Source organism: Canis lupus, chromosome 5, assembly GCF_048164855.1.
Source record: "Canis lupus baileyi chromosome 5, mCanLup2.hap1, whole genome shotgun sequence".
In the NCBI taxonomy this organism is placed as follows: domain Eukaryota; kingdom Metazoa; phylum Chordata; class Mammalia; order Carnivora; family Canidae; genus Canis; species Canis lupus.
In genome coordinates, this window is record NC_132842.1 from 774406 (window position 1) to 801639 (window position 27234).

At 37.6% G+C, this 27234-nt stretch overlaps 1 protein-coding gene and 1 pseudogene across 2 annotated transcripts in view; one reads left to right on the plus strand and one right to left on the minus strand.

The window, feature by feature from the left end:
• ITGB1 (integrin subunit beta 1) overlaps positions 1–27234 on the minus strand; it is a 46180-nt gene that overhangs the window by 9672 nt on the left and 9274 nt on the right. For both annotated transcript variants that reach the window (XM_072825163.1, XM_072825162.1), the window contains exons 2-13: positions 19422–19488; positions 17114–17199; positions 13319–13541; positions 11681–11851; positions 10927–11165; positions 8535–8690; positions 7450–7545; positions 6637–6726; positions 4775–4915; positions 4412–4611; positions 1996–2234; positions 1552–1774 (exon numbers count right to left, since the gene is read on the minus strand). In XM_072825163.1, the coding sequence (XP_072681264.1) occupies positions 1552–1774; positions 1996–2234; positions 4412–4611; positions 4775–4915; positions 6637–6726; positions 7450–7545; positions 8535–8690; positions 10927–11165; positions 11681–11851; positions 13319–13541; positions 17114–17199; positions 19422–19488 (1931 nt within the window). The remainder of the gene's footprint in view (positions 1–1551; positions 1775–1995; positions 2235–4411; positions 4612–4774; positions 4916–6636; positions 6727–7449; positions 7546–8534; positions 8691–10926; positions 11166–11680; positions 11852–13318; positions 13542–17113; positions 17200–19421; positions 19489–27234) is intronic.
• On the plus strand, positions 62–872 carry LOC140633139 (rRNA-processing protein FCF1 homolog; annotated as a pseudogene).

Here is a 27234-nt window from a genome sequence, read left to right on the forward strand (position 1 = left end):
TTAAAATCCAAAAAGAGAAATTAAAAAGTCATAAATAGAAGAAACAGAGTGCGGCATGAACATGGGGAAGCAAAAGAAGACAAGAAAGTATGCGACCATGAAGCGAATGCTTAGTCTCCGAGATCAGAGGCTTAAAGAGAAGGATAGATTAAAACCTAAAAAGAAAGAAAAGAAAGTTCCCAGTGTACTCAAGGAAAGAGAAGTCCCCCAACATGCTTTCTGCTTATTCTTCCAATATAACACACAGCTGGGCCCACCTTACCACATCCTGGTTGATACCAACTTTGTCAACTTTTCTTTTTTTTCTTTTTTTTTTAAATTTTTATTTATTTATGATAGTCACAGAGAGAGAGAGAGAGAGAGAGAGGCAGAGACATAGGCAGAGGGAGAAGCAGGCTCCATGCACGGGGAGCCCGACATGTGATTCTATCCCAGGTCTCCAGGATCGCGCCCTGGGGCCAAAGGCAGGCGCTAAACCGCTGCGCCACCCAGGGATCCCTGTCAACTTTTCTATTAAAGCCAAACTTGACTTAGTACAGTCAGTGATGGACTGTCTGTATGCCAAGTGTATCCCTTGTATAACTGACTGTGTAATGGCTGAAATTGAAAAACTGGGGCAAAAGTATCGAGTGGCTCTAAGGATTGCCAAGGATCTAAGATTCGAATGATTGCCATGCACACACAAAGGAACCTATGCAGATGACTGCTTAGTACAGACAGTAACTCAGCACAAGTGTTAAATTGTGGCCACAGTTGACCGGGACCTTAAACGAAGGATCCGGAAGATTCCTGGAGTTCCCATAATGTACATTTCTAACCATAGGTACAACATTGAGCGGATGCTAGATGATTACGGAGCCCCTCAGTTCTAATTCTTAAAAGATAGAGTTTTTCTGCATTCTTATACCAACTTTTTCTGTTGACAGTTCATATTAGCAATATGCTATAGTATGAATTATTCTTCTTACCCATTTGCTCTGTTACGAGCTGAGTATGGTTAAATATACTCATTTTTTGATGTTTTGAAATCAGTATTTTGTATCATTTTAAGTATTGTTGCATCTTTCTATAAATCAGATGATTGCTTGTAAAAAAATAAAATAAAAAATGAATAAAAATAAAAAGTCATAAATAAAACTAGCCTTATCAGACACTATAAATATATAATACAAAACCAAAATGATATAAGCATTGTGTTATTTGTACAATAACACTTCTTCAAAAGGCAAACCATCATTTTGCTTAGTTTAGTCAAGAGATCATAATGAAACTGGTAATACTAATTTCACAAAGGTTACCCTATGGGATTCAATTACATAGCCAATTCAGACCAAAATGATGGCATCAACTACTCTCATATGACACACAAGTATTGTATGACAAACGCTAGTGACTGAGAAAGGATCTTTAAGCTCAGAGTGGGCTACCGTGGGTCACATACCTTATTTCCAGTGTGACCTAACATCAGTACTGTTCTGGTTCTAGTGATAACAGTACATAGGTCAACAGACAACTAATATCAACTCTTTCAAGCAACTAGGTAATACTTACTTGTGTTCAGCACAGACACCAAGGCAGGTCTGACACATCTCACAGGTTGGCCCTTGAAACTTGGGGTCTGTACACTTACAGGCACCACACTCACAGACGCCCCTGCCATTGCAGATCTGCCCGTTCGTGGCCAGGCATGAAGTCGTGTCCAGAGAACAGTCACAGGCACTGCCAGTGTAGTTGGGGTTGCACTCGCACACACGACACTTGCAAACACCATTTCCTGGAATTAAAAATATCACTTCTCATTACAATGGTAAAAATATACAACCATGGCACTGACTTTAAAAGCAACAAGTAGTAATGGGGAAGGATATGTAGTGAAGGATGGACTGACCCCTCAATGCTGCCCTTATCCTACTTATTCACCAAGCAAACTCTGAATGTTTTTTATTGTACAAGATGGGATCACTTTTCATAACCATTTTAAGACCCCTTTCTCACCTCCACAAATTAAGCCATTGGACCTATCGCAGTTGAAATTATCACACTCGCAAAATTTGCCAGAATAAATTTCATTTGTATTATCCCTCTTCCTACAAACACATTGTCCACAGACACACTCTCCATTGTTACTACAGATTTCTGAACTGTTTTCTTTCCTGCAGTAAGCATCCATATCTTCACTGTTAACTTCATCTGTGCTACATTCACAATGTCTACCAACACGTCCCTCGTTGCACCTAAAAAAGGAATCCAAAATTTCAATCACATAAAATAAAAATAATTGAAAATAATGTCATATTGCGAGAAAGACTGGGAGAAGAAATTAGACTATAAACAAAATCTTCAAAATACAATTCTATTACATGCGAGTGCTCCCACCACACATCACAGACAGGTACAAAAGGGTTCATAAGTGCACACGTGTGCAGGCATTAGTCAAGTTCATATGGAATATATGCAAGGGCCTAGGGAGAAAAATATTTCTTCAGGAAAATAATCATTTTTTTAATAAATTAATTTTTTATTGGAGTTCAATTTACCAACATACAGAATAACACCCAGTGCTCATCCTGTCAAGTGTCCCCCTCAGTGCCCGTCACCCACTCACCCCCACCCCCTGCCCTCCTCCCCTTCCACCACCCCTAGTTCGTTTCCCAGAGCTAGGAGTCTTTAAGTCAATCGGAGAAGGACAAACAGTGTATATTCTCATTCATTTGGGGAATATAAATAATAGTGAAAGGAAATATCAGAAAGGGAGACAGAAAATAATCATTTTGATCAAGATGAAAATATCATCTAGCGGTGAACAGGTAAATAAAACATTTGGAAATATAGGATCAACTTACTTTAAAAGACTACATATGTTCTGTTCTCAAATGACATGCTATTACATTTGGTATTATATGTGAAGTATCTCTAAATTTAAAGCAAAGGTCCAATTGTTAATCTAAAAAAGTACAATAAACACCAAAAAGTACATGGAAATTGAAGAAAAACATATTGAGCATATCACTTAAAAATATATTATTTAAAAATAGGTATATCCTATAGGTCCAGACTTTTCAAACACACTGTATTTCTAGAACACCCAAGGCTTATAGACACTGGCAATACACTAATTCTGTATCTGGTGAATATGTAAAGGAAGGCAAAATATTCTTTTTTAAAGATTTATTTATTTATTTTAGACAGAGTGCAAGCATGTGCTCACACATGCAATTAAGGGGAAGGGCACAGGAGAGGAAGGGAAAGAAAAAATCGTTAAGCAGACTCCCCACTGAACAGGAGTCCAAAACCAGGCTCAATCCCAGGACTCTAAGATCATGAATCAAGAGTTGGCCACTTAATCAAATGAGCCACCCCAGTGCCCCAGAAAGACAAAATATTTTTAAATCTTTTTAGGTAATGAATCTTACTAAAAACGGATCTACATGACTCAATCGGGATAGGTACAACATATAAAAGTAAAATATAGTATTTAAATCATTATTCAGAATAGACAATTAGTAACTAATGGTGAAATCCAGCCATTTACTTTTCTCAGGATTAAAAACCCTTCAAAACCTTGTCATTTGGGGCTGATGTTTGGATCAAAATACTCTCCCCTTCCTATCTTTTGAGGAGAAAGCTGTATTGAGTATATTCAATTTTAATTTTTAATTAAGAGATAACCACCACAGTGTAAAAAACATGTAAAATCATTTGATTACAATTTTGTTAGTAATAGATTCTACATTCAGGGAAGTGTTTTCTTTTTAATCTCACAAAGTACATTTGTACACTTGGTTTTTTTTTTTTAAGATTTAATTTATTTATTTATTCATGAGAGACAGAGAAAGAGAGGCAGAGACACAGGCAGAGGGAGAAGCAGGCCCCATGCAAGAAGCCTGATGTGGGATTCGATCCCTGGACTCGGGGATCATGCCCTGAGCCAAAGGCAGACGCTCAACTGCTGAGCCACCTCGGGGACGCAATACACTTGTTTTTAAAACTTATTCCAACAGTGCAGAAGTACATGCACAAGGTGTTCCGGCATCCTAGTGCCATTTCCCAGATAAAACCACCACTATAAGTTTGATATAGTTTCTTAAAACACTTCTCTGTAAACGTATTTTACATAAGCTCATTTAGCTATAGAAAATTCAGGTTGTTATTTTATGAGGGAAAAACTCAACAATTTGTTACATATATGTCATAGATAGCTATAAAAGCTTTTATTTCAAAGAGCATCTTCTTACGAAAAAAAGTATCATGCACAAGATCATCAAATTGATCTCATGGTGAGCAACAGTGGTTGGAACAAAGAGTTTAACTCATTCTAAATAGATGTTTTTCTGGACATCTCAAAAGAGCCTGCTCATAACTTTATAAATCCAGTACACCTCTCGCTCATTCTCCAACAACCTCTGCTCACCTGCAAGCTCCACACTCAAACGTCCCATTTCCTTCATGACATTTTGGACTACTAGGGATTCCTTCACTCTGGCATTCACATTCACAGATGAACTGAAGAATAACTTCTACTTCTTCAGTAAAGCCCAAAGGCTTAATTTTAATGGTTTCAGAATTCTTATTTGGACATTTATTTGAAGTTATACTGATTTCAAATTGAACCTTGAAGGAAAAAAAGACAATTAAATTAACAACTAAGCAATTTATATCTGCTAAAAAGTCTTTCAAAAAGCTACTCACTTTTTACTGTTGCTTAAATTACAAACCAGATTTGCTTATAAACAGATAATTTTTCTTTTCTTCAGAAAATGCTGATACAACATACCTCATCTCCAATGGAAATATTGGAACATTTTCTTCCATTTTCCCCTGTTCCATTCACCCCATTCTTACAGTAAGATTTGTAATTTATTGTAACTCCTTCTGGCAGTTTGCTGTTTTCCAAAATGACTTCTGAGGAAAGGGACTAAAATAAAGACTAATCACACACAGGAAAGAAACCAAATGCTACTATAAAGTACACTGAATACATAAAACCAAAGGGCAAAATGAACTATTAAGAAAACAGTATCATTCAAATAAAAGGTTTGGAGCCAAATGCTAGGTGACTAAGAAACTCAGAACCCAGAGAAACAGGCTCGAATTAAATTCTTTAAAATAATGTACATGATTAAAAAGTAGGAGTATTTGTGCTTTAATTACTGATGATCATACGGTGCAAAAGAGGCCTAATATTAATATGAGGAGCCCTAAGAACTCAGAACATTTTCTGTCCCCATTGGCAATATGGCTCTCCTCTGGCCCTACCACTTCCAGCCGACTAGAGATAAACAACTGACTATATAGTCTGGGAACAAATCTGCTTAGGAGCCATTACAGACTGGGCCAAAAAACAAAAACAAAAACAAAAACAAAAACAGAACAAAAAACAAAAACAAAACACAAACAAACCCAAAACCCTGAGTATGAATGACTCAAACCAGTGTGTTTTTTTAGAATTATCAGATCACTCAGGACAAATGGAGAAGGGTCAGCAGCAAGCTGTCTCTTAGTCACATATCTACATGCGAGTTAGGAAAATATGCAATACTCTATTAAGATAGAGAACAACTATAGGGAAGACAGAGAACAACTGGAGTCTTAAAAATCTTTGTAATAAAAAACCTCTCGGAACGCCTGGGTTGCTCAGCGGTTGAGCGCCTGCCTTTGGCCCGGGCGTGATTCTGGAATCCCGGGATCGAGTCCCACATCGGGCTCCCTTCATGGAGCCTGCTTCTCTCTCTGCCTATGTCTCTGCCTCTCTCTGTGTGTGTCTCTCATGAATAAATAAATAAAATCTTTTAAAAAGAAAAAAAGAAAAAAAAAACAACCTCTCTGTCTCTGTGAGTAGGGTTTTTCCGAAACATTTTGGGAAACCCGGGCATGAGGTAAAAATTATCTAAAATTCAACCTGTCAAAAGGGTGAGGGGTAGACACACAATGGTTACCGATGTCTTCTGACTACTTAAAATGGTTATTCACCAATGCTTAACAAGCATCACTAAACATACTCAGAATTAGAGCTCTAGACAACTCAACTTCCTTCCATGTGTGGGGGAAAAAAATTTTACACATCTTTTTAAAACAGGTAAGTCAAATATATTTACATATGTACGTATTTTATGGCATGTGTATCTCTTGAGAATAGAAAACTATATCTCTGAATACATAACAAGAAAAGACTTGACAAAAAAGCTTTTCCAGAATAATTCAGCAAAAAAGATGAATCTATAAAAAATAATGCGGTGGGCAGATTGAGGTAATCTTATACATTTAAATATAAGTTATGTTTATAAGTTATTGTTTATATCCTTGTATATATCCAGTATATACCTTACATATTGTTATAAGTTATTGTTTATATCCTCAAACAAGTGAATTGTTTTCCAACAAGAAAACCTTTTTAATGACATCAAACAAGACATTTAGAAACCTTCCCCACCCCAATTATCGTATTTTTGCTCTGCTCAGATTATAAATAATTTGGTTTTTATAGAATATAAAATGTTTTCTTCCAGATACATAAAATGTTCCTTTACTTTGTCCTCTGAGCTTACTAAATTGTAAATGAAAGGAGTTTTACTTTCTTTGGTAAATTATTCTCAAGAGGGTATTGTCTAAAAGAGATCTTATTTAGAATATACTTACGTTGTAGGCATCAATAATCAACTGAATTACGTTGCTAGAATTTGCAGATAATGTTCCTACTGCTGACTTAGGGATCAAATTTTTCAGTTCCTGAAATTAAAATATAAAACATGTAAGGTACAAATATTATTGATTCAACCAATTAGCATTTACTGAGCATGAAAAAAAAAAAAAACACACAAACTTAAGTATGAGCATCCTAGCCATTTCCTAAATAACTTAAGGAGTCAAATATAATAAAACTAGTTTTATTTGTGATTAAAAATTAATATAAACCACTACTGTAAAATCCAGTCAGTCTGGTTACTAACACTTTCCTATATTTCAATTCAGACATATGATTTTGCCTAAAGACTAGACATGAAGGGTCTAGAAGCTGGTTTTATTTATTTATTTATTTATTTATTTATTTATTTATTTATTTTTAAAGATTTATTTACTTATTTATGATAGACCGAGAGAGAGAGAGAGAGAGAGAGAGAGAGAGGCAGAGATACAGGAGGAAGGAGAAGCAGGCTCCATGCCAGGAGCCCAACGTGGGACTCGATCCCGGGACTCCAGGATTGCACCCTGGGCCAAAGGCAGGCACCAAACCGCTGAGCCACCCAGGGATCCCTTAATTCATTTATTTATGAGAGAGACAGAGAAAGAGGCAGAGACATAGGCAAAGGGAGAAGCTTCCTCCTGGGAGCCAAATGCAGGACTCCATATCAGGACTCTGGGATCATACCCTGAGCCAAAGGCAGACACTCAACCACTGAGCCACCCAGATGCCCACTAGTTCCTCTTTTTATCCCATACATACATACTTACCTTGTAAACGGGCTGAAATTCTTCTGTAACTGCAAAAATTGTCTGAATGTTATTTTCACTTAGTTTCTGGACAAGGTGAGCAATAGAAGGATAATCCTAAGAAATTAAATAAAATTTAGTAAGTAATTACCTCCAATGTATTCCAGTTTTTCCATACTTTTTGAAAATAATAATTTGCATATATAACTGGATTACTTACACAAAACTGCCTGAAATAACACAAATAATTGCTGAGGTGGGAGGTGTGTACATGTGGGTGTGTAATCTTCTATCTTCCATATACATGTGGGTGTGTATCTTCTGTATGTATAGAAACTTCCACAATAAAAAGGTTTTAAAAAGCAAGATCTATGTATAGTAAGTGTTAGAAAAATGAAAGTAAAGAACTGCCAGTAACTACAGGTTGTATCATAAATCACCAAAATTCACTAAGGTTTAGATTTCTTGTAGAACTTGAATAATTTGCCAGTCTTTGTTTTCAATAAAAGGAGAGTACCTACTTTCAAAAATCTTATATAAATAAGATGAAGAGTATAGGCCTTTACAAATTATCTGTTTAGAAATGTCAAATTTGCTATCAAATGATGTGTGCAAAGACAAGAAACACAGCGATGTGCTGAGAAACAGAATAAGAGTGTTCAAGCAGCTCCTTTCACCGACTGAGGCCCTTGTCTATGCAGCAGAAAGCAAACACAAAACACATCTTCAGACATAGCAATACTAGCTTCCTTGCATGTTAGGTTAGGGGTTGTACTTACCAAAATAACAAACCCTCAAACCTTGTAAAACTTGTAAGCCAGTCACCCACAATACTTTTTTTTTTTTTTAAGATTTTATTTATTTATTCATGATAGACATAGAGAGAGAGAGAGAGAGAGAGACAGAGACACAGGTAGAGGGAGAAGCAGGCTCCATGCAAGGAGCCTGATGCGGGACTCAATCCCAGGACCCCAGGATCGCGCCCTGGGCTAAAAGCAGGCGCTAAACCGCTGAGCCACCCGGAGATCCCTACCCACAATACTTTTAGTATTAAACACCAAAATTCCACAGGAATCCATTCAATATGTAAGGAATTCAACACTCACATAATAATGGCTCATTGTGTACACATCATTTTCCAGGTGACACTGTCCATCATTTGGTAAAACAATGCCACCAAGTTTGCCATCTCCAGCAAAGTGAAATCCAGCGTCTGTGGAAAACACCAGCAGCCGTGTGACATTCCTCCAGCCAATCAATGACTTGAAAAGAAAAAGATTTCAATTTATAAATGCTATCCACATCACTGTACATAAAGCTATAATCCTCACATAGGCTCCCATTGTACTTTTAACCTCATTCTATACTTTCTTCTTAGCTTCTCTTTTTACAGTGCTAATATTGCTGCTGATACAGAGCAGAGAGCATATGCAGAGCCCACTGCATGAGGCTCCTCCACCCCTGAGGAAAAAAACTGTCTTGCTTAGTTGTCCATTTCTCTCAGCTCTTTTTTTTTTTTTTTTTTTTAATTTTTTTATTTATTTACTTATGATAGTCACAGAGAGAGAGAGAGAGAGAGGCAGAGACACAGGCAGAGGGAGAAGCAGGCTCCATGCATCGGGAGCCTGATATGGGATTCGATCCCGGGTCTCCAGGATCACGCCCTGGGCCAAAGGCAGGCGCCAAACCGCTGCGCCACCCAGGGATCCCTCTCTCAGCTCTTTTTAAAAAGAGCTTTAATATTTTTTAAAATCAGTGCTCCCAGTCTACCTCATCAGTGCTGTTTATTTGTTCTCTTATTTTATTCTCCTCCTTATTCAACAAAAGATTTAAAGTAATAATAAAGGGGTGCCTGGCTGGCTCGGTAGAACTTGTGACTCCTGATCTAGAGGCTGTAAGCCCCACTTTGGGTATATAGATTACTCAAAAAATAAAATCTTAAAAAATAATAATAAATTAGCAGTAAAATCCTCTTCTATGGTATATTTGTAATTATATTTGCCTAAATTTACTCAATGCATCTGTATATTTCCTCATAAAACTATAAATTCCTTGAAGGTAAGAATTAAGTGTTTCCAAGTATTAGTACATTGCATCTAGAGAAGCAGGTAGACCAGTTACTCTCAGCATGTTAAGCACGGAAAGACAGCAGCAGCCATGGAAGCGATGGCCTGCTTTAATCCCACAGGCTGAGGCGCAGATGGAGACAGCCCAGAGAATATTCTCTCCACGCTGAGCTGCTAATAGGATCACGAATAAATGGCTGTAAGAGACGGATGGCAGGCTAGGCACTACTTACAATATTAGTCTTTCTTCCCCTTTAGAAGCAGACTATCCTTAAATTACAACTGCCCCAGGGAGAAATCAAAAGTAACAATAATGTAGTACTTTATATTTGCTGAGAGCTTACTGGCACTCTATATGCATTACTATATTTAAACTTCGTAACAAAAAAATAAAAATTAAAAAAAAAAATAAACTTCGTAACAGTCCTATTGGGAATATTATTATTCCCCTTCCTACAGGAAACAACTCTCTAGTGTGGATAAGTAAACTGTTCCAGACCCAGTGGCGATGGGAAGCAGCATCCTAACAGTCTGAATGCTGTTCTCTCAATTGCTCTACCATATTGCTATACCACATCATTATCTTGGATATAGTTAGCACCTTAGCAAAAACTGGTTGAGAAATAACCACTAAGAAGCATCTGGAATCAAGGAAGGTCTTTTAGGGAACAGGGGTACTATAAGGAAAAAAAGGGGGGAAAATGAGACAAAAGTAGGTACTTAAGACAAACCTTATTTACCTCTTAGGGCTCTCTAGTTTTAGCTTCAGTCATGTCATGAAAAGGTCACCTCAAAATCTTCAGCTGCTCAATGGGCCATTAATTTCTATCACTATTCTAATGGAGATGAGCCTGCCACTACTAAAAATCTTGTAATTAAAATGATTAATATATGACTTTTCAAAATGTACATTCTCATATAGCTTACAAAGTGGGACTTAAAAAGTTCCTGCTTTCTCAGTCACTAAGACACTGGGAAGACATCCTTTACAGATGATGAGGAAAGTCCATCAAAGGGAAATTGCATCTGAGACACTGTTCCATTTGAAGTCTATGAACACTTCCAGTGATACTGTGGCTAAGTACAATTCTAACTGTGGCACAAGCCAGAGTCAGAACATCTGTGCCTCTTCTAAAAACCTAGAACACCAGGCAAAGTATAGCTACATTGCCCCACTGTTTCAAATGGTGAGGACTGTGGCTTCCAAAATCCCGTAAAAATGAAGCAGCTGCCTCGTTTAAACAGAGATATGATTAAATATGCTTTAGAAAGCAATTATGTAGCTGGAGGGAATTTAAGGGATCAAATTCTGTTCTCCTCTGTGACAATGAAGTATGATTTGGTAAAAAGGTAAGTTTTTCTATACTGACAGTAAAATCATACTTAAAATTCACACAAATAATGTCCCATTGTAAGAAATGAACACACTTACTCCACAAACTGCAACTTGCATGATTGCATCAAAGCCACCTTCTGGAGAATCCAAATTTCCAGATATGCGCTGTTTCCCAACAAGTTCATTAAATACTTCCCCTTTATCAGTAAGACTGAGCACATTTTTGTAGCTAAATGGACTGGTGCAGTTCTGTTCACTGGTGCAAGGGTTCCTGAGCTTAGCTGGCGTCGTACTAATGTAAGGCATCACAGTTTTCTCCACAAATGAACCAAACCCTGTGAAGGAAAAATGCATATAGAGAGATGGATAGATGGATGGACAAATTTGCATTAAAAAGAATAAAGCTATGTTACCACATAGAAGTCCATCTTAAATAAGAAGTTAATATATTAAAATAACAAAGTTTGGAAAGAGATCATTATAATATGAAAAATCCTGGTGTGAAGGGAGATTAGGCTGTGCAGATAAATGTGGTCATATTAATTAGTAATGAAACAATTTGAGCACTCAACAGGTTTATAAAATAATTCAACAAATCAATAAATAAAGCCCTATGAAAACAAGCATACATTTCATTATCTACATAGTTTAATCTGTGTGAAGTAACATGACAGCATAAAGTAACAGGAGCAAGGAGGCACAAAGATTACAAGATATGGACAGGATTGTCAGCTTCCTCTCAGAAAGAAAAGGCTAAAAACTGGCCTATTTATTTCACAAGTACATGGTGAAGATCAAAACTTCCAGGACTTATACAAATGAAAATTATTAATTTTCTCAATATTCCTACCAATTCGGAAGTCTGAAGTAATCCTCCTCATTTCATTCATCAGATCCGTTCCAAGACTTTTAACATTCTCCAAATCATCTTTCATAGAGTAGGAGAGGTCCATAAGGTAGTAGAGATCAATAGGATAGTCTTCAGCTCTCTTGAATTTTAATGTAAACGTCTGTGGCTCCCCTAATTAAACAGAGATTAGGAAATGAAGTTAGTTGCCAACAATCAAAAACAAATGAGAGAAACCAAATTGGATTACAGAATAAATACTATAAAATGAAATGTATTATTGCCACAATTTTTACAAAAACCTGGGAATTCCAGATAAATGGGTGTGTACTCATTTTCAACAAACACGTACCATGCCAAACCCTAAGCATGCAATATGAGAAAGACAATACTCCACAGTGAGCGAGCAAGAGAGACAATTTATGACCAAGGACAACAAACAGATGGAACAGCATCAATCAGACTGGGGTGGGTAAGGCAGGGCATGTGACAGGGTATACCGGATTTTTTAGAGACTAAAGTTATAAGACACTCTCTCCTCTAATTATATGTAAATAAAGAATATCATCTGATTTCTATTTTCAAAAACCTGGCAAAAAAGCTTTCAAAATGAATTACAGAGACCAAGAGACTTGTTGAAAAACTACTGTGAAAATCCTAGAGGAAGACAGAAGATCTATCTGAAACCATGAGGAGTAAGGGGAGAGACACACAGGAGGCATGGTATAATCCTCTCAGGAAATACAGGAGAAAGGGAAGGTTTGGGTGAAAAACCACTACATTCTAACTAGTATTCCTTATACAGATTTCTAGTAGGCAGCTGGGTGAGTGGGCTTGGGGCTTTAAGAGAAAAGGCTATGTTACAGCAACACAAAGGGTTTTAAAGCCATGAGAAGAATACTAACAATTAAGTGGGCTACAAAGAGGAAGAAAGAAAAAAGACACAAAAAGGAGACTAGAAAGCAATGTTAAGAGATAAGAAGAAAAACCAGGAGTGATACCATAGAAGCTAAGAGTTCAAAGGTGTTACTTGGTACAGGAAGGTTAAGCGGGGTAGGGGGACCCTGACAAGGGTCCACTCAGCTTGGTGGTTCAAGGTGAAGGCAGAGCTTTGCCAGAACAGGTTGAGAAGCAGGCTGAAAAGTGGTCAAGAGTGGAACTCATGGAGACAATGAGTGTGCACCATTCTTTTGAGAAAAAAGGGACAGAAAATGGGAAGAGTGGGAAAAGGGTTTGTTTTCTTTTTTCAATATAGGACTGTCATAGATTCTTATAAAAGCTTAATATTTTAACAACATTAAACAAATACAAAGGAAAAATGTGGGTTAAAATGGTGTGTTTACATTACATAATTAAACCACAGGATGGATGCTTTTATTTTTAAAACCCATTAAACCTAATAATTTCTCCTTCACAGAATTTGCTTTGGACATTAGGCAACCTTTATTATTCATGTATATGTGTGTTACAAATTGTTATATCTTCAAAAAACTTTTAAAATTTGACATATTCCACATTTCTATTTGAGTGCCAGTCCATATGTGAAAATGAACCCTCAAAGGAAACTCAAAAGAGGCTTACATAAAATCCTCAAAAAGCTCAAGCTAAAACAAAGGTATTCATACAATTAGATTTCTATACCTGATCGTAATTGCAAAACCAACTGCTGAGGTTGGATCTGAGTAATATCTTCTGGCTGGAGCTTCTCTGCTGTTCCTTTGCTACGGTTGGTTACATTTTTATTTTTCTTTATATCTTTGGAGCCTCTGGGATTTTCTATGTCATCTGGATGGCATCCCTTCTTTTTTAAAGCTTCTAAGTCATCACACCGTGCAGAAGTGGGCATTCCTTCTTGTAAAAACGTCTTAACATGACATACAAAATACAGATAAGAAGTAAAATGGTCAAACATTCTGTGTCATAAATGCAAATATGCAACTACAATGCAAAAATCAAGTGACACAACTAACATACTTCACTTCTGGTTTTTAAACAAAATGCTCCCTGGACCCAAATTATATGCTCTCCTTTAAAAACAAATGAGCTCATTCTCTAGAAAAGTAATTCCTTTACTATTATTACATTACTAGTAATTTATTACTTTAATAATATTTAGGACTGACCTTAGAGTAATAATATTTAGTAACTGCCCCACCTTCAAGTTTATCTAATCAAAGAAATTTTTTCAGTGAAAATCACATATGTAGTATGCTTAATGGCCACTAATAATGTATATAAGCAAATACCAAATAGTTTTTTTCCCAAAATTTCCCTTAAAAAGTAGTATACAAGTCCCTCATATTATATAGCCTTCTCCTCACAGTATTCTGAACTGAACAACTCAATGTTTAGGGAAACTACATTAGCCTGAAGGTGTCTCAATTAATGATGCAATTTTTAAAAAGGAGATTGAGAAATTTAACACAGTAAGTATTCCTGGACATTTGAAAAAAAACTCAAGTAAAGCTTTTAGAATTCATTTTGAAAAATAATAATCACAGTAGTAATTACATGACAATATGAAACGATAATCACAGTAAAATCTGATCACATAACAAGGACATAAAGTATATTTCCATAGGGCACGTTTTAAAAATATAAAAATAAAAAAGGCCTGAATGTTATATAAATGCTAATTGTGGCTTGAGGTAAAATTTACAGTAGTGATAGGACTTCAAAATGTATTATACCTCAAACAACTTAGATGGAAATAAAAATTTTATTAGATGACTGAAGAAATATCTTAGTGAAAGTAAGAACACTGTTGCCAAAAAGTATGTAAAATCTTTGAGTAGAAGTTTTTTATGAAATGCTAAAGTGGGGAAAACCAATGATATTATTGTGTGGGTATGTGTCACTAATGTGTACCTATGACATTGTACCAATGATTATGATTATATTATAATGATTATAATAGACATTTATTTGAGTATTTCACATATACCCCTAAAAATTTCATATGTAGTTACAGCAAGCCAAAGATGTCCTTTTTTTTTTTTTTTTTTTTAAATCTTGACATTGGGAAAATGAGGAAATGCCTTTTCTTTCTGGTCACTTTAATGTTCAATTTTATATGGTTTTTGTTTACAAATATCATGGTGCTGTAGAAGTAGGATATTTAAATACAAAGAATACACAACAGTTTTAATCAGTTATTTTTTAAGAGAAACATAACACTAATGAGCATTTATGGATTTAGAAAAGCAACTGGAAAGGAATACCAAGGATCAGAGAGTTCAAAGCTGAACTAATTTTATATATCATCAAACCTAAAATACTACCAAAGCACAGGAGCCTAGTGTGGAAACTTTAAGACCGTAGCACTCAAATAAAATTTCACTAAACACATTCCAAAATCATGCCATAAATATCAAAGGCTAAATTATTTAAAGAACAGTTTGGTAAATAAGCTCTGCCTGAGACAAACTCACAGCACTCCCTACTTCCTCAACTGTCTCCAACTGAATTCCAAAATACCATTTTTAGGAGAACAGAAAGTGTCACTAGAAAAATTTTGAAATAACAAAACAAAAACTTCTGATTTTGCCTTTCAAATGGTCAAACCATACAAAATATCTAATACTTAAGGAGGGAGCTTAGTTACAACTACTAAACAGAGAGCTGAAATGTGTGGGATCAGATGCCTGAGTAAAAACAAACAGTAAATCTCTGACATTCTGATATTATTCACTGGGTGAATAAATTATATATCCTCAAGATTACTTCCCTATACATCCTGTCCTGACATTCAATGACATATTTATTTATTCATTTAACATTTAGTAGGCTTTGTGAAAGATATCAAGTTAAGCAATGTGCACAGATGACAAAAAGTGAATACAATTTAAACCCTAACCTCAATGGGCTTTTATTGGGATGGAAATCAATTCTATATTCGTTTTAACTCAAGAACAATTAGGAAGGTTAGCTTATACCTCTTCTGCCAAGAAAGGGAAAAATCTAAAACAGTCAAATTAAGAGGCTACAGATTTGGGGAAAGCTATTCAATATAAATATAATGCATGCCACAAAGGTGAGCTACACATGTGTTTTAAAATTATCTAGTAGTCACACTAAAAGAAAAAATAAGAAACAGGAAATTAATTTTAACAACATATACAAAATATTACCATTTCAACATTATTAATTTTGTGGGTTTCTTATCATTAAGTCTTCGAACTTTGAGATATATCTGAGGCTGACGACAATTCTCAATTTGGACCAATGTGGAGCATGTTTCAAGGGCTCCATAGCTACACAGGTCTAGTGCCTACTGTATTTTTTTTTATTGTCCTGGGGAGAGACAATCCTGGGGTTCTCAGGGTTCCCCTAAAGACCAGCCCTGTCCTGAGCAGCCCTTGAGCTGCTGTCGTCTCTCCCTCCTGCAGGACACTGAGCCCTGCACACCGGTGCCCTCCACCCTGTCCTGCACCCCCTCCTCTGTTCCCACACATAGGGTACCCCAACCCAGACAAGCACACAGAACGTTTCTCTGGCACGAGCTGCCACCACCAGCTGTGCACACAGCACTCATGTGTGCACCACAAACAGGACCACAGGAGTCTTCCAGCCTCTGCTCTGTTGAAGGTCAAATACAAAGGCTTTGATGAGTGAATGTTCCCAGACCCCCGGTTGCTGGGACTACCCCCCTCAGGAGGGTCACAGGCACCTCCCCCATCCTAAGCCAGTGGTAGTAGCCATCTCCCTTCAGACCAAGGCAGGCAGCTGCCCTGACCAGCAGAGCCCAGCCCTGCTTCCACTTCCTGTCTTGCCTCATCCAAAAATTGGCTAAACTGCGGGACTTCAGGACTGGATCACATTCCCCTCCTCTGATGACCCAGCAAAGCCCCGGGGTCACCAAGCTCTGCTCCTGAGGCCCCCTTCATTGCCATTCCATAAGGGACGCACGTGCATCCCAGCTAAGATGAGCAGCGTAGCCTTGGTCACAATAGAGGGCAGGTTGAAATGTAATCCTGAATTTTTAAGAAAAATATTAAATGTCTCTTTCTACAAAAAAAAAAAAAAAAAAAAAAACTGGACTCCCAGTGGAGCGTCCCCTCAGTGTATTTTATTTATTTATTCATGATAGATATATATATATATATATAGAGAGAGAGAGAGAAAGAGGGGCAGACACAGGCAGAGGGAGAAGCAGGCTCCATGCCGGGAGCCTGACGTGGGACTCGATCCTGGTACTCCAGAATCACGCCCTGGGCCAAAGGCAGACACTGAACTGCTGAGCCACCCAGGGATCCCCTAGTGCCTACTATATTAAATAACACACCTCTAGATTATTACATAGTATTAGAGTTGATACTTATTCAAGAAACATTGATTTAAATGAAAATTCCTATCTAACATTTCCCAAGGATATAATATTGGGCCACAGTAAATGACTCTAGAGTAAACAAAAAGGCCTTGAGCAATTTTACTTACTGAATTAGTACACCAACCACAATTTGGCCCCGCCTGTATACATTCTCCACATGATTTGGCATTTGCTTTTAAACATCTATTTTCATCTGTCAGGAGAAACAAAGAACAACTTTACTTGAATTTTCATGACAGAAAATAAGGAAAAATGATTACAATGACAATGCAACACACATGAATGCTAAATATGAATAACAACATATGATGTCATATACTGTTACATGTTATATGTTATAAATATACATTATATTACATAACATATAATTATTGTTACTACACGATCCAGACCTACCCCGAAGAGGTGCTGTTAGATTACCTTGGCAAAGAGAGCCCTGAAAAGGTAGTTATATTTCTTGTCTTCTACAGCAAAGACTACATACTACACGTTCATCCTTTTTTTGCAAAGGCATAATTTCAGATCACTCATCATGTTGGATGGTCATAACTATCAGGAGTTTTCTTACAACTGGATAAAATACTATTTCTTTTCATTTAACGAATACTACCACACCCATACCCACAGAAGCATCTGCAAAAACTTCCCTTTCATACTTAGTATGTTAAATACTTGAAAATGCCGTATTCATCCAGTCCACAATCCCATGATTTTTCAGCCTCTATGTTCAAAGTATATCTCACATTTCTTTGAATCCACCTAAGGATCAGCATGCCTTTCATGTGGTAAGCACTAACATGGACTATCTCTAGTTTGTCTTCTCTGATTATAAACATAACATATATTCATAATAGAAAATTTGGAAAATACATAAAAGCATAAAAAACACACTAAAAATCACCCAAGCCACTAAGAGATAACTACTGTTAACATTTTTGCATATTTCACTCCAGTCTTTTTTCTATGTAGATTAAAAAAAAATAGCAAGGAAGCACACATATACATATCATTATTTAAGTAAATTAAGAACATACATTTTGCATATTGCTTTTTATACTTTATCCTAAGTGTTCCATTACAAATTCTCTAAAAATATGGCTTTTAATGATTAAATATTTCATTATATTAATGTGTCCTATTTAATGTTGGGCAAATTTAGATTGTTTTCAATTGCATGCATGCCTAGTTCATACATACTTGCTCACATGAACAACAAACCCTCCAAATACATGTATAGACATACATGTACCCATTCTGATGACCATTCTCACAATGTAAAACTCTGATGATTTCCTTATCACAAGTTAAAAAAGAAAATATTGCCTTGAGAGTATTCATGTTTTTAATATCCTCAGCATACACTAATTTCTATCTAGAAGTAATATTCAAATTTATAATCCTATAAACAGTATACAAATACCATTTTCACCAAACCTTCAACAAACACCAAGTACTTTTTTAATATAAAAAATCTTTTACTCATTTAATACATATAAATTAGAATGTCAATTCTATTATCAGTTATTTAAGGTTTTATTCTTACCATATTTTTCTGACCATTTCTTTTGTACATTTTCTGTTTATATCCTTTGCAGATTTTTCTTCTATCATGTTCATCTGTTTTTACTGGATCTCAACACATGCTAATGAAATTAAACCTTTGTTTCATTTCTCATCTTGTTGATGGTGTTCTGACATCCAGACACTTTGGGTTTTTATGTTGTTGTTGGTTTTAGGTAATCAACTTTATCAATAATTTTGAAGGTTTTTCTCATTTTTCCATGTACTAAGTCCTTCCTGTCCTAAGACCAAATAATTATTCTATGCAACGTATTTGATACTTGGAAAAGAGAACTGCACAACCATTATTCCAGATGTGGATGCACCATGGTTTATAAGAGGATTAAATATATTTTCAGCTTTAAGTTTCATTCCTTTTCTAGATAATGCCAACATTTTGCAAGACTTTTTGATCAAGAGTAAGAACATCTCCTAGAAAGTCAGTTGTTCTTGGTTTCATTTTTTTTAGTGAATAATGGTTTGTTCATAATCCACATTTTACACATTCCCTTTATTTTCTTCTAAATACAGTTTACGCCTTTGCTTTCTCTACGCTCACTTAAACATTCTATTATGGTCTTAAAAAACCTTTCTGCAGTGTACTGTATTCCTATCACTTCAGCATTTCCTTAGCCAACCCTGCCCTGTCAGTGTTGTGGGTGGAGTAATGAGAGGAGCTGGATGATGAAGGGCCTGAAGGCCACTGTAAGAAACTTCACCGCGACAGAGAAGAAAAGAGCAGCATAGCTTTCAGAAAGAACAGCATAATGTGATTTAGATTTGTTCAGGAATCTGGTCAAAAAGTAATATAAGACACTGAAATGAAAAGACAACTAGAAAAAAAATTCTTTTTACCTGCTTGGCCAAACACACAGCAAATTGAACCAATCAGTCCAATCCAGAAAATCAGTTGTAAATTCATCTGAAATATAAAATATACATTTCTAAATATTAATAACAAAAAAGATCATACATTAAACATAAAGCATAAGTCACCCACCTTATCTTCTGTTGATTTTATAAACATAATCCCTCTCAAACCATTTCTTCTTCAATCCCTCTCTACATCCCTTTATCCACCTTTTCTCCTTCCCATTTTCCTCACCTGTCACTTACATTAAAATAATGTCCATATACCATATCCCTAGAACCCATTCTCACCTTTCTCCATATCAAATATATTTTAACATTTAATTAACAGTGCTCAAAACAGTGTCCAGTTCACTAACACCATAAAGCCGTTAAATCTTTGGTCCATGGAATCTATTACCTCCTGTGGCTCTAGTGGGCCACATAGCCATGTCCAGATGCTTCAGTTACCTCAATTCTTTAGGTCAATCTGAGTGAACTTGTCTAAATTCAGACAGCTTACCCCCTTGCTTACAACTTTTCAATAATGCTATTTCTCCTCAGATTGAGACCAACATCCTACACAAGACCTGAAAATTGAGGATGAACTCCTATAATTAGTTATCCTTTTTTTAATGAAATCAACTTCTACGCATGGGATTAGTAAAACATTCAGTTCAATTCCCTATAATTTCTAGATCTACAAACTAGACCAAAAAAAAAAAAAAAAGAAAGAAAAGAAAAGAAGAAGAAAAAGAAAGAAAAAGTACAGTCTAAGAAGACCTGACAGAGGTCTGAGTGTCTTCCAGAATCTCTAAAGAAAAATTAAGTAATCTCCTGTATATTATTCAGAATTACCCCAACCTGCCCCCATATAGGACCCTAGATATAGGACTATTTTCTGGGAATCAGTTTTCATAATATTAATCTGATGTCAGGTGGTCAAAGATGGCTCTAGCCAGAGGTCACTAACCCTACCCTTTACCTGTTTACTGCTCTTGGACCAGCAGCCAAATATGCATAAATATCTGCCTCTCACAAGAATACAAAAAAAAAAAAAAAAAAAAAAACAAATAGAGTATAGTACCCAAAATGCCCTGTTTATCAAATAAATATAAAGTAATATTAGGTAAACCACCAAGAAAAAAAAGGAGAGGTTTTAACCAAACAAAACTATGGTAGATGGCTGAGAGAAACCAGAGATGGCTCTATAAACTAGTATAATTTTCTGGGAAATAATTTAACATGTATCAAAAACCATAAAAAATGTTTCTATCTTCTGACTTAGCAATCTAGCTTTAGATATTCATCCTAAGGAAATAATTAAAAATATAAAAGGTGATAAACACACAAAATTCATCGATTTACAATAATAGGCAGAAACGCAAAGCTCCTCTACCCAGTAACAAGTAACGAGCTAACTGTGCCCACTAGATGGACTATGAGAGTCACAAAAATAAAATGTAGTAACATTTTAAGGATTTTAGAATAATGTTGGATACCAAGTACATATGAAGATGACAAGTATGTAAAAATAACAGTACGTGAACTTATAAAGTAACTGAGGAGATCTAGAGATGACAGAGACTTATATGCATTATATAAAGACAAAGGGTTTGGGAGCACCTGAGTGGCTCAGTCCATTAGGAATCTGATTTGATTTCAGCTCAGGTCATGCTCTCGGGGTCCTGGGATGGAGCCCTGCATGGGGCTCAGTGCAGAGTCTGTCCTCCTCCCTCTGTTCATATGCTCTCTCTCTTTCTCTTGCTTTAAAATAAATAAATCTGGGCCGCCTGGGTGGCTCAGCGGTTGAGCGCCTCCCTTCGGCCCAGGGCGTGATCCTGGAGTCCTAGGATAGAGTCCCACATCGGGCTCCCTGCACGGAGCCTGCTTCTTTCTCTGCCTGTGTGTCTGCCTCTCTCTCTGTCTCTCACGAATAAATAAAATCTTTAAAAAATAATAATAAGTAAAATAAAATAAATTTTTTAAAAAAGACAATGGGTTTGTTTTTAAATTGTCATAGTGTTTTCTTCTTTTTTTTCTTAGTAAAAATGACAGTGGCAGGGTAACTACGTGGAATTTTCTTCGTTCTTGGTAAATTTCCTTTAGTAAGAAAAAAGTATTTAAAACAAACAAACAAACAAACAAACAAACAAACAAAAACACCTTCCAGCTTCAAAAGCTTCCATTCTAAGACACTATGCCCCTGGCTCCCGAAGAATGCTTCAAAGTTGCATTCAGAGCAACCCCGGATCCCCATGTCTCTTCTGTTAAATGCTGTCTAAGCCTTCTCTGTTGGCTTCCCAGAGCAGGGCAGAAGAGTACCTTGCGTAGCCACATACTCTACATTGTGCTCAGACCAGCAAGTTCTGCTATGCCACCAGCTTACAGTTTTGCTTATGTATCACTTGTAACTGCATCCAAAAGGCTGACTGTGCGGAGTGTCACAGAGGTAGGACATGCCTAGAGTTTGCCTACTATGGCCTCTCCAACAGGTTCATATGCAACAAATCCATGTAGACTACAATTCTAAGTAATTCAAATAATGTTATAAATTCCAAAGTTATGACAAAAAGGCCCTGGAACATGAAGACTGTGATGAATGGACCATCTGGGCAGTTTCCACACAAAGTGAACAGAATAAATATTTGTTCCATATATGGGCTGATAAGGTTTCTTCAGGATACTCCCCGGGCTACTTCAAGGACCACTAGACTGCTTTGAAAAACCTCTTAAAATAGACAATTCAGAGAATCACCAAGAAGATAAAGTTATTAGGTAATAGAAACATTCTGTTATTGGGTAGCCTCCCATCTAATTTAAACGCCCTGTCCTTTTCCTTCTGTAAACCTTGACAAGTCAAAGGTGAGCCTCCTGAAACCCTCTTGCTCTGGAAGAGCTCCACAACCGGAAGCAGTCAAAACAAGGCTTTAGTGTTGAAAAACAGTTGAGAGACCAGGAGAGCAGCTGAGAACAGTTTGAGGACAGTGGTCACCTCTCCTGGGCCTGGTCAGCGCACCGGCAGGAAACAGAGAGGCCCTGTCATTGGCTGGTAATGCCGGTAAAGGTCAGGCTCTCCCTCCGGGAAACGGAGAAGCCACTGGAGACAGAAGATGACAAGAGAGAAGAGACATGAGGACGAGGCTGAGACAGAGTCAGAAGTGGCCGTGAGGAAAGCGAAGGGCAGGAGAAGACTCAGTGGCCTCCCTGTCCATCCTGACTGTCCCCAAAGGTCCTGGACACTCCTTCCATACCAAGAGCTTCCTGCAGCCTTTCCAAACCTCCTTAGACAGCTCTTCTCCCAGTGTGGGCAACATCCGCATCGGATTTACCCAGCCGGGCCCGAGACGCACACACTCGGTCAGTAAGGCCTATCCTCCTGTGACCCCCACTCTAAAGACCTTCCTACCAAGGGCCTTCCGGGCAGAACAGTTCATCCTGAGGGCCCAGCAGAAAGAGGCCTCCAGGCATTATCCTGATCCTCTCCTGTCTCCCTTCAAAATCAAAGGTCCAGAAAATCAGTTGTCTACTGATTCTCCATTGTGTAACCTCCTACTCCCTCCTCAAGTGGCTATAATCGGTGTCCACTTCCTACCATGCAAGTGAAACTGCTCTTTCAGAAAAAAGCCTTCCTTCTCGTACTTTCTGCATTCATTCATTCATTCGCTCAAAAATGTCCTGACTGCCTACAACAGATACTTGGAGAGATACCTCTATTTGCCACCCACAGAATTTACATGCAGCACTTAATCCATTTCTTCCTTAACCCACTCTGCTCCTTCAGGCTTTACTGGTTTCTCCCCTACCTCTCTGGAAGTTCTTCCTCAGCCAACTGTCAGGCTTTGTGCCCTATCTGGACACACAAAAACCGCTGTCTCAAGGAATTTTCCATTCAGACAAAAATACAAATGACTACAATATGAAGCGATGGTTTCTGTTAAGGAAAATAAGGACAAAGTGCACTGAGGACACCAAAGTCTGCCTGGCAAGTTCAACGGCTTCAAGGATTTGGCAAAATGGATAGGCAGATGGAGAGAAATGTTCCAGCCATGAGGCTTATACGTGGAAACCCATGGAGTCCTGGGAAGAATTATAGTAACTTCTTTCCAATCTTATTTCTAAACATACACGGTCGGGTGACTCCCCCCACCCTCACCACCCAATTGGGACTGTCTCACTCTAGCTGTACCTAATAAAGAACTAAATAAAAATAAATATCTATATGTTATTTGTAGTTAAATCTGGTCTGCATCCTGTGTACAAGGCAGCCTATGAGCCTGAAGAGGGAGAGGGGCTTCTCTCAGGGCAGGTGGGGCAGCATAGGTCTGCTCTGAAAGCAGGAGCAAGGGAGTGCTGGCAGAGGAGGAGCTGGGGCTCAGGGGGGAAGGACACTGGGATCGGGATCAGGTGACTGCCTTACAGAGCAAGGCCCAAGGCCCTCATTTACAAAGGCATCCACTCCTCTCACTTGAAACTACCTATTCAAGAAGACAGGGCCTTGGTATGTCTGTTCAGTGACAGAAACCACCTAGAAGCACTTGGCACAAAGTCAACAGTCAAAAATTTTTGCTGAACTATATTAAGTTGTATGACATCTTTCTCTGACATTACTCAGAAGTCCAGGACAGAAGAGTTTCTCAGAATTAATTTACAGACTCTCTTTAAGTAGAAAATAGTTACTGCAGACACCCTAGTGACAGCCATTTTCAATTCACTTAGGTATATACAGCCAATATAAGGCTAGAGGTAAAATGCTTCCTGGTCCTAGATCTCATACATTATGAACCAAGATTAATTTACACATACAACTATGGTTTGGCATCAAAATAATAATTACTCAGTTACAAGGTAGTTGACCATATAAGGCAGATGTTGGTTGCTTCTTACTATAATTACCAGTACAAAAGCACAACTTTTTTTTTTTAACCAATTCTTGCAGATCAAATTGCTGAAACTAGCTCCTATGGATCCTCAGACTCCAATTGGAAATCACTGAATTAATCCACTGGTTTCCAGAGCAAGTGCAGGTGGGTGGGGAGGAGGTACTGGCTGTGCTGACAATGGCTAACAACACAGAAGAGGACAAAGTCAAAGGGCCAGAGATCACAACAGGTAGGTGGAAGAAAAAGGGCTCAGGTACACAGGGGAGAGGAGAGCCAGAAAGTAGAAACAGGTATGACATTCCAGACACAGGTAGTTTTGGGTAAAAAAAATCTAAGTGAGGAAAGCTATGGACAATTATTTTAGCCAAAGTTGCTTCCAAAAGCAGAGGCTGAGACAAAACAGGAATGCAGGTGATGATTATTACAAAGATCACCCCAGAGAAAGACACAGATACTGAAGAGAGTGAACCAAGATGCCCAATTCAGGAGACTTGTCATGTGGGTGCCTGGGGGCTTGACCTATCTGAGTTTTGAGACATGTACAGGTCTCTCCAGAGGAGGTTCAATATGGAGAAGTCCATTAATTCCAGTCCCCACAAGTAAAATTGTGCCCCAAGGGGCGTTAACTTCCCCCACACTTCCAAGAACTAAGGTGCATCTGCCCAGAAGTCTACGCCAGCTTCTCTCCTCACAGTCAGAAAAGATAAGTCCCAGGAGGAACCTGAGGCAAGATGCAGTCAGCCAAAAGTGAGTCATTAAACTCACTGTTCCCAGCAGCAGTGGCTGGAATCAGAGAAGAGGCCAGGACGGGGTGAGAAGGACAGAAGGGGTCTCTAATACAGTGCTCGGGGCCACTGGAGTTGGAAAAGTCAAGAAAACTGTAAGACCAGAGTGTGAGAAGTATTACCTGCATTGCACTCTGGAAGACCCTTAGTGATGGCAAGAACTGGGGAGGTGATTTAAGTCAGACGCACAGACATGTACTAAATCAAATATAAATAGCAGGATCTATCAACTACAGATGCGGGAAGATGACTTGTCTTATGAATTGCTATCTCATGGCAGTCACTGCTTGGTGTTCTCTAAAATGAGCACAATACCTTTTTTCCTCTTAAGATTTTATTTCTTTGAGTGGGAAATATCAGAGAGGGTGACAGCACATGAGAGACTCCTAACTCTGGGAAACAAACAAGGGGTAGTGGAAAGGGAGGTAGACGGGGGGTTGGGGTGACTGGGTGACAGGCACTGAGGGGGGCACTTGATGGGACGAGCACTGGGTGTTATGCTATATGTTGGCAAATTGAACTCCAATAAAAAGAAATTTTTTAAAAAAGATTTTATTTCTTTATTCATGAGTGACACAGAGAAAAAAAGAGAGAGAGAGACATGGGCAGAGACATAGGCAGAGGTAGAAGCAGGCTCCATGCAGGGAGCCCGATGCGGGACTCCATGCCGTGACTCTGGGATCACACCCTGAGCCGAAGGCAGATGCTCAACCGCTGAGCCACCCAGGAATCCCTTGTGCACAGTATCTTAATATTTAGAGAATATTAGATATACATAAGGAATATAAGATATATAAAGAAACTAAAGATAAAGGTAACTGAAAATATTCTGAAGTATCCAAACAACAAAACAAAGCCAGCGAGCTTAGGGAGGACAAGCAGGGTGTCATTACCCAGCACAGTAGAGTTAAGAACATGGACTGGGAGCCAGAACATCTGATTGCAAATCTCTCAAGTAACTTAGTTTGAAGGTTTTGCTTTTTTTCGATCATAAGCATAACAGAAAATTTTGGATCAATCCACATTAGGGGAGAAACAAGAAATAGCAGGAAGGATAAGGGTTAGAAAACAACTGTAAACAAGATTAATGATCATTATTATGGCCATTCAGATACTTACTTGGATGCAATTATCAAAACATTATACTGTACAACAATAAGATTTAATCAAATGCTATCATATTAGATACCAACTCTATTAATAATGTTAAGTATAGTTAGAGGCTTATTTTAGGTTCCACGTCTAAGAAGGATTACTCTACTTAATGTGTTTTCTAACCATTAGATTCCTAACAATTTGTATGTAAAATAGTAAGAGCAGCAAAATCTCTGTTTTATATTACTTCATTAGACAGAATACAGAACATACCTAACAGAAAGAGAAATATGGGAGAATGACTTGAGGTTGTTCTGTCTAGGGGAAGCAAACCCAGGAGAGGCTAAAAGAAAGAAGGAAACATCCCCGAAAGCCATTGCACTACTAGAAACGTGAATCTCAATGCTGGGTACCAATGGTATTCCATCCAAGGACTGCTGTCCACTGAGGACTACCAACAAAGAGGAAGACTGGTTCATTCAACTAGCCAGAGTAGGCATACAGCTGGCACAGACAGAAATGACACACAACAAACACTGAGTTTGGAGGATTTAAAGTAATTTGTAACAAAAAGTTATCTCATTTTTATTTCAACAGTTTCGAATGACTACAATAATGACAAAAGTAATAACAGCTATCTCCTCCAAGTACTTCTAGGTGGTTAGGAATGATATTATCTTTGGTTTACAGATGAGGAAACCAAACCAGAGAGGAAAAATAACCTCTCCAGGGTCACACAGGTGGAATGGAAATCAGACCGTTTGAATACACACAATGATCTGAATGACGACCTGATCTCCGCTTCATTAAACTCTAATTTTTTGATGGCCTACTCAAGTCACTATTTAAAATATATATATACCTTTCCAGTGTGAGAACTGCCTCAAAATACAGAAATGGAAAGGATTTATAATGTTCTGTGAATTTATTTCTTAGTCCTTCAAACTGAATGGAGGTCAACAAAAGTTAATTTAACTCACAAGTGTATGCACTGGTTTTGTACCTCTCATTTCGACAGAGGCAGTTTACCCTAGTAAATTACTTTTTTTTTTTTTA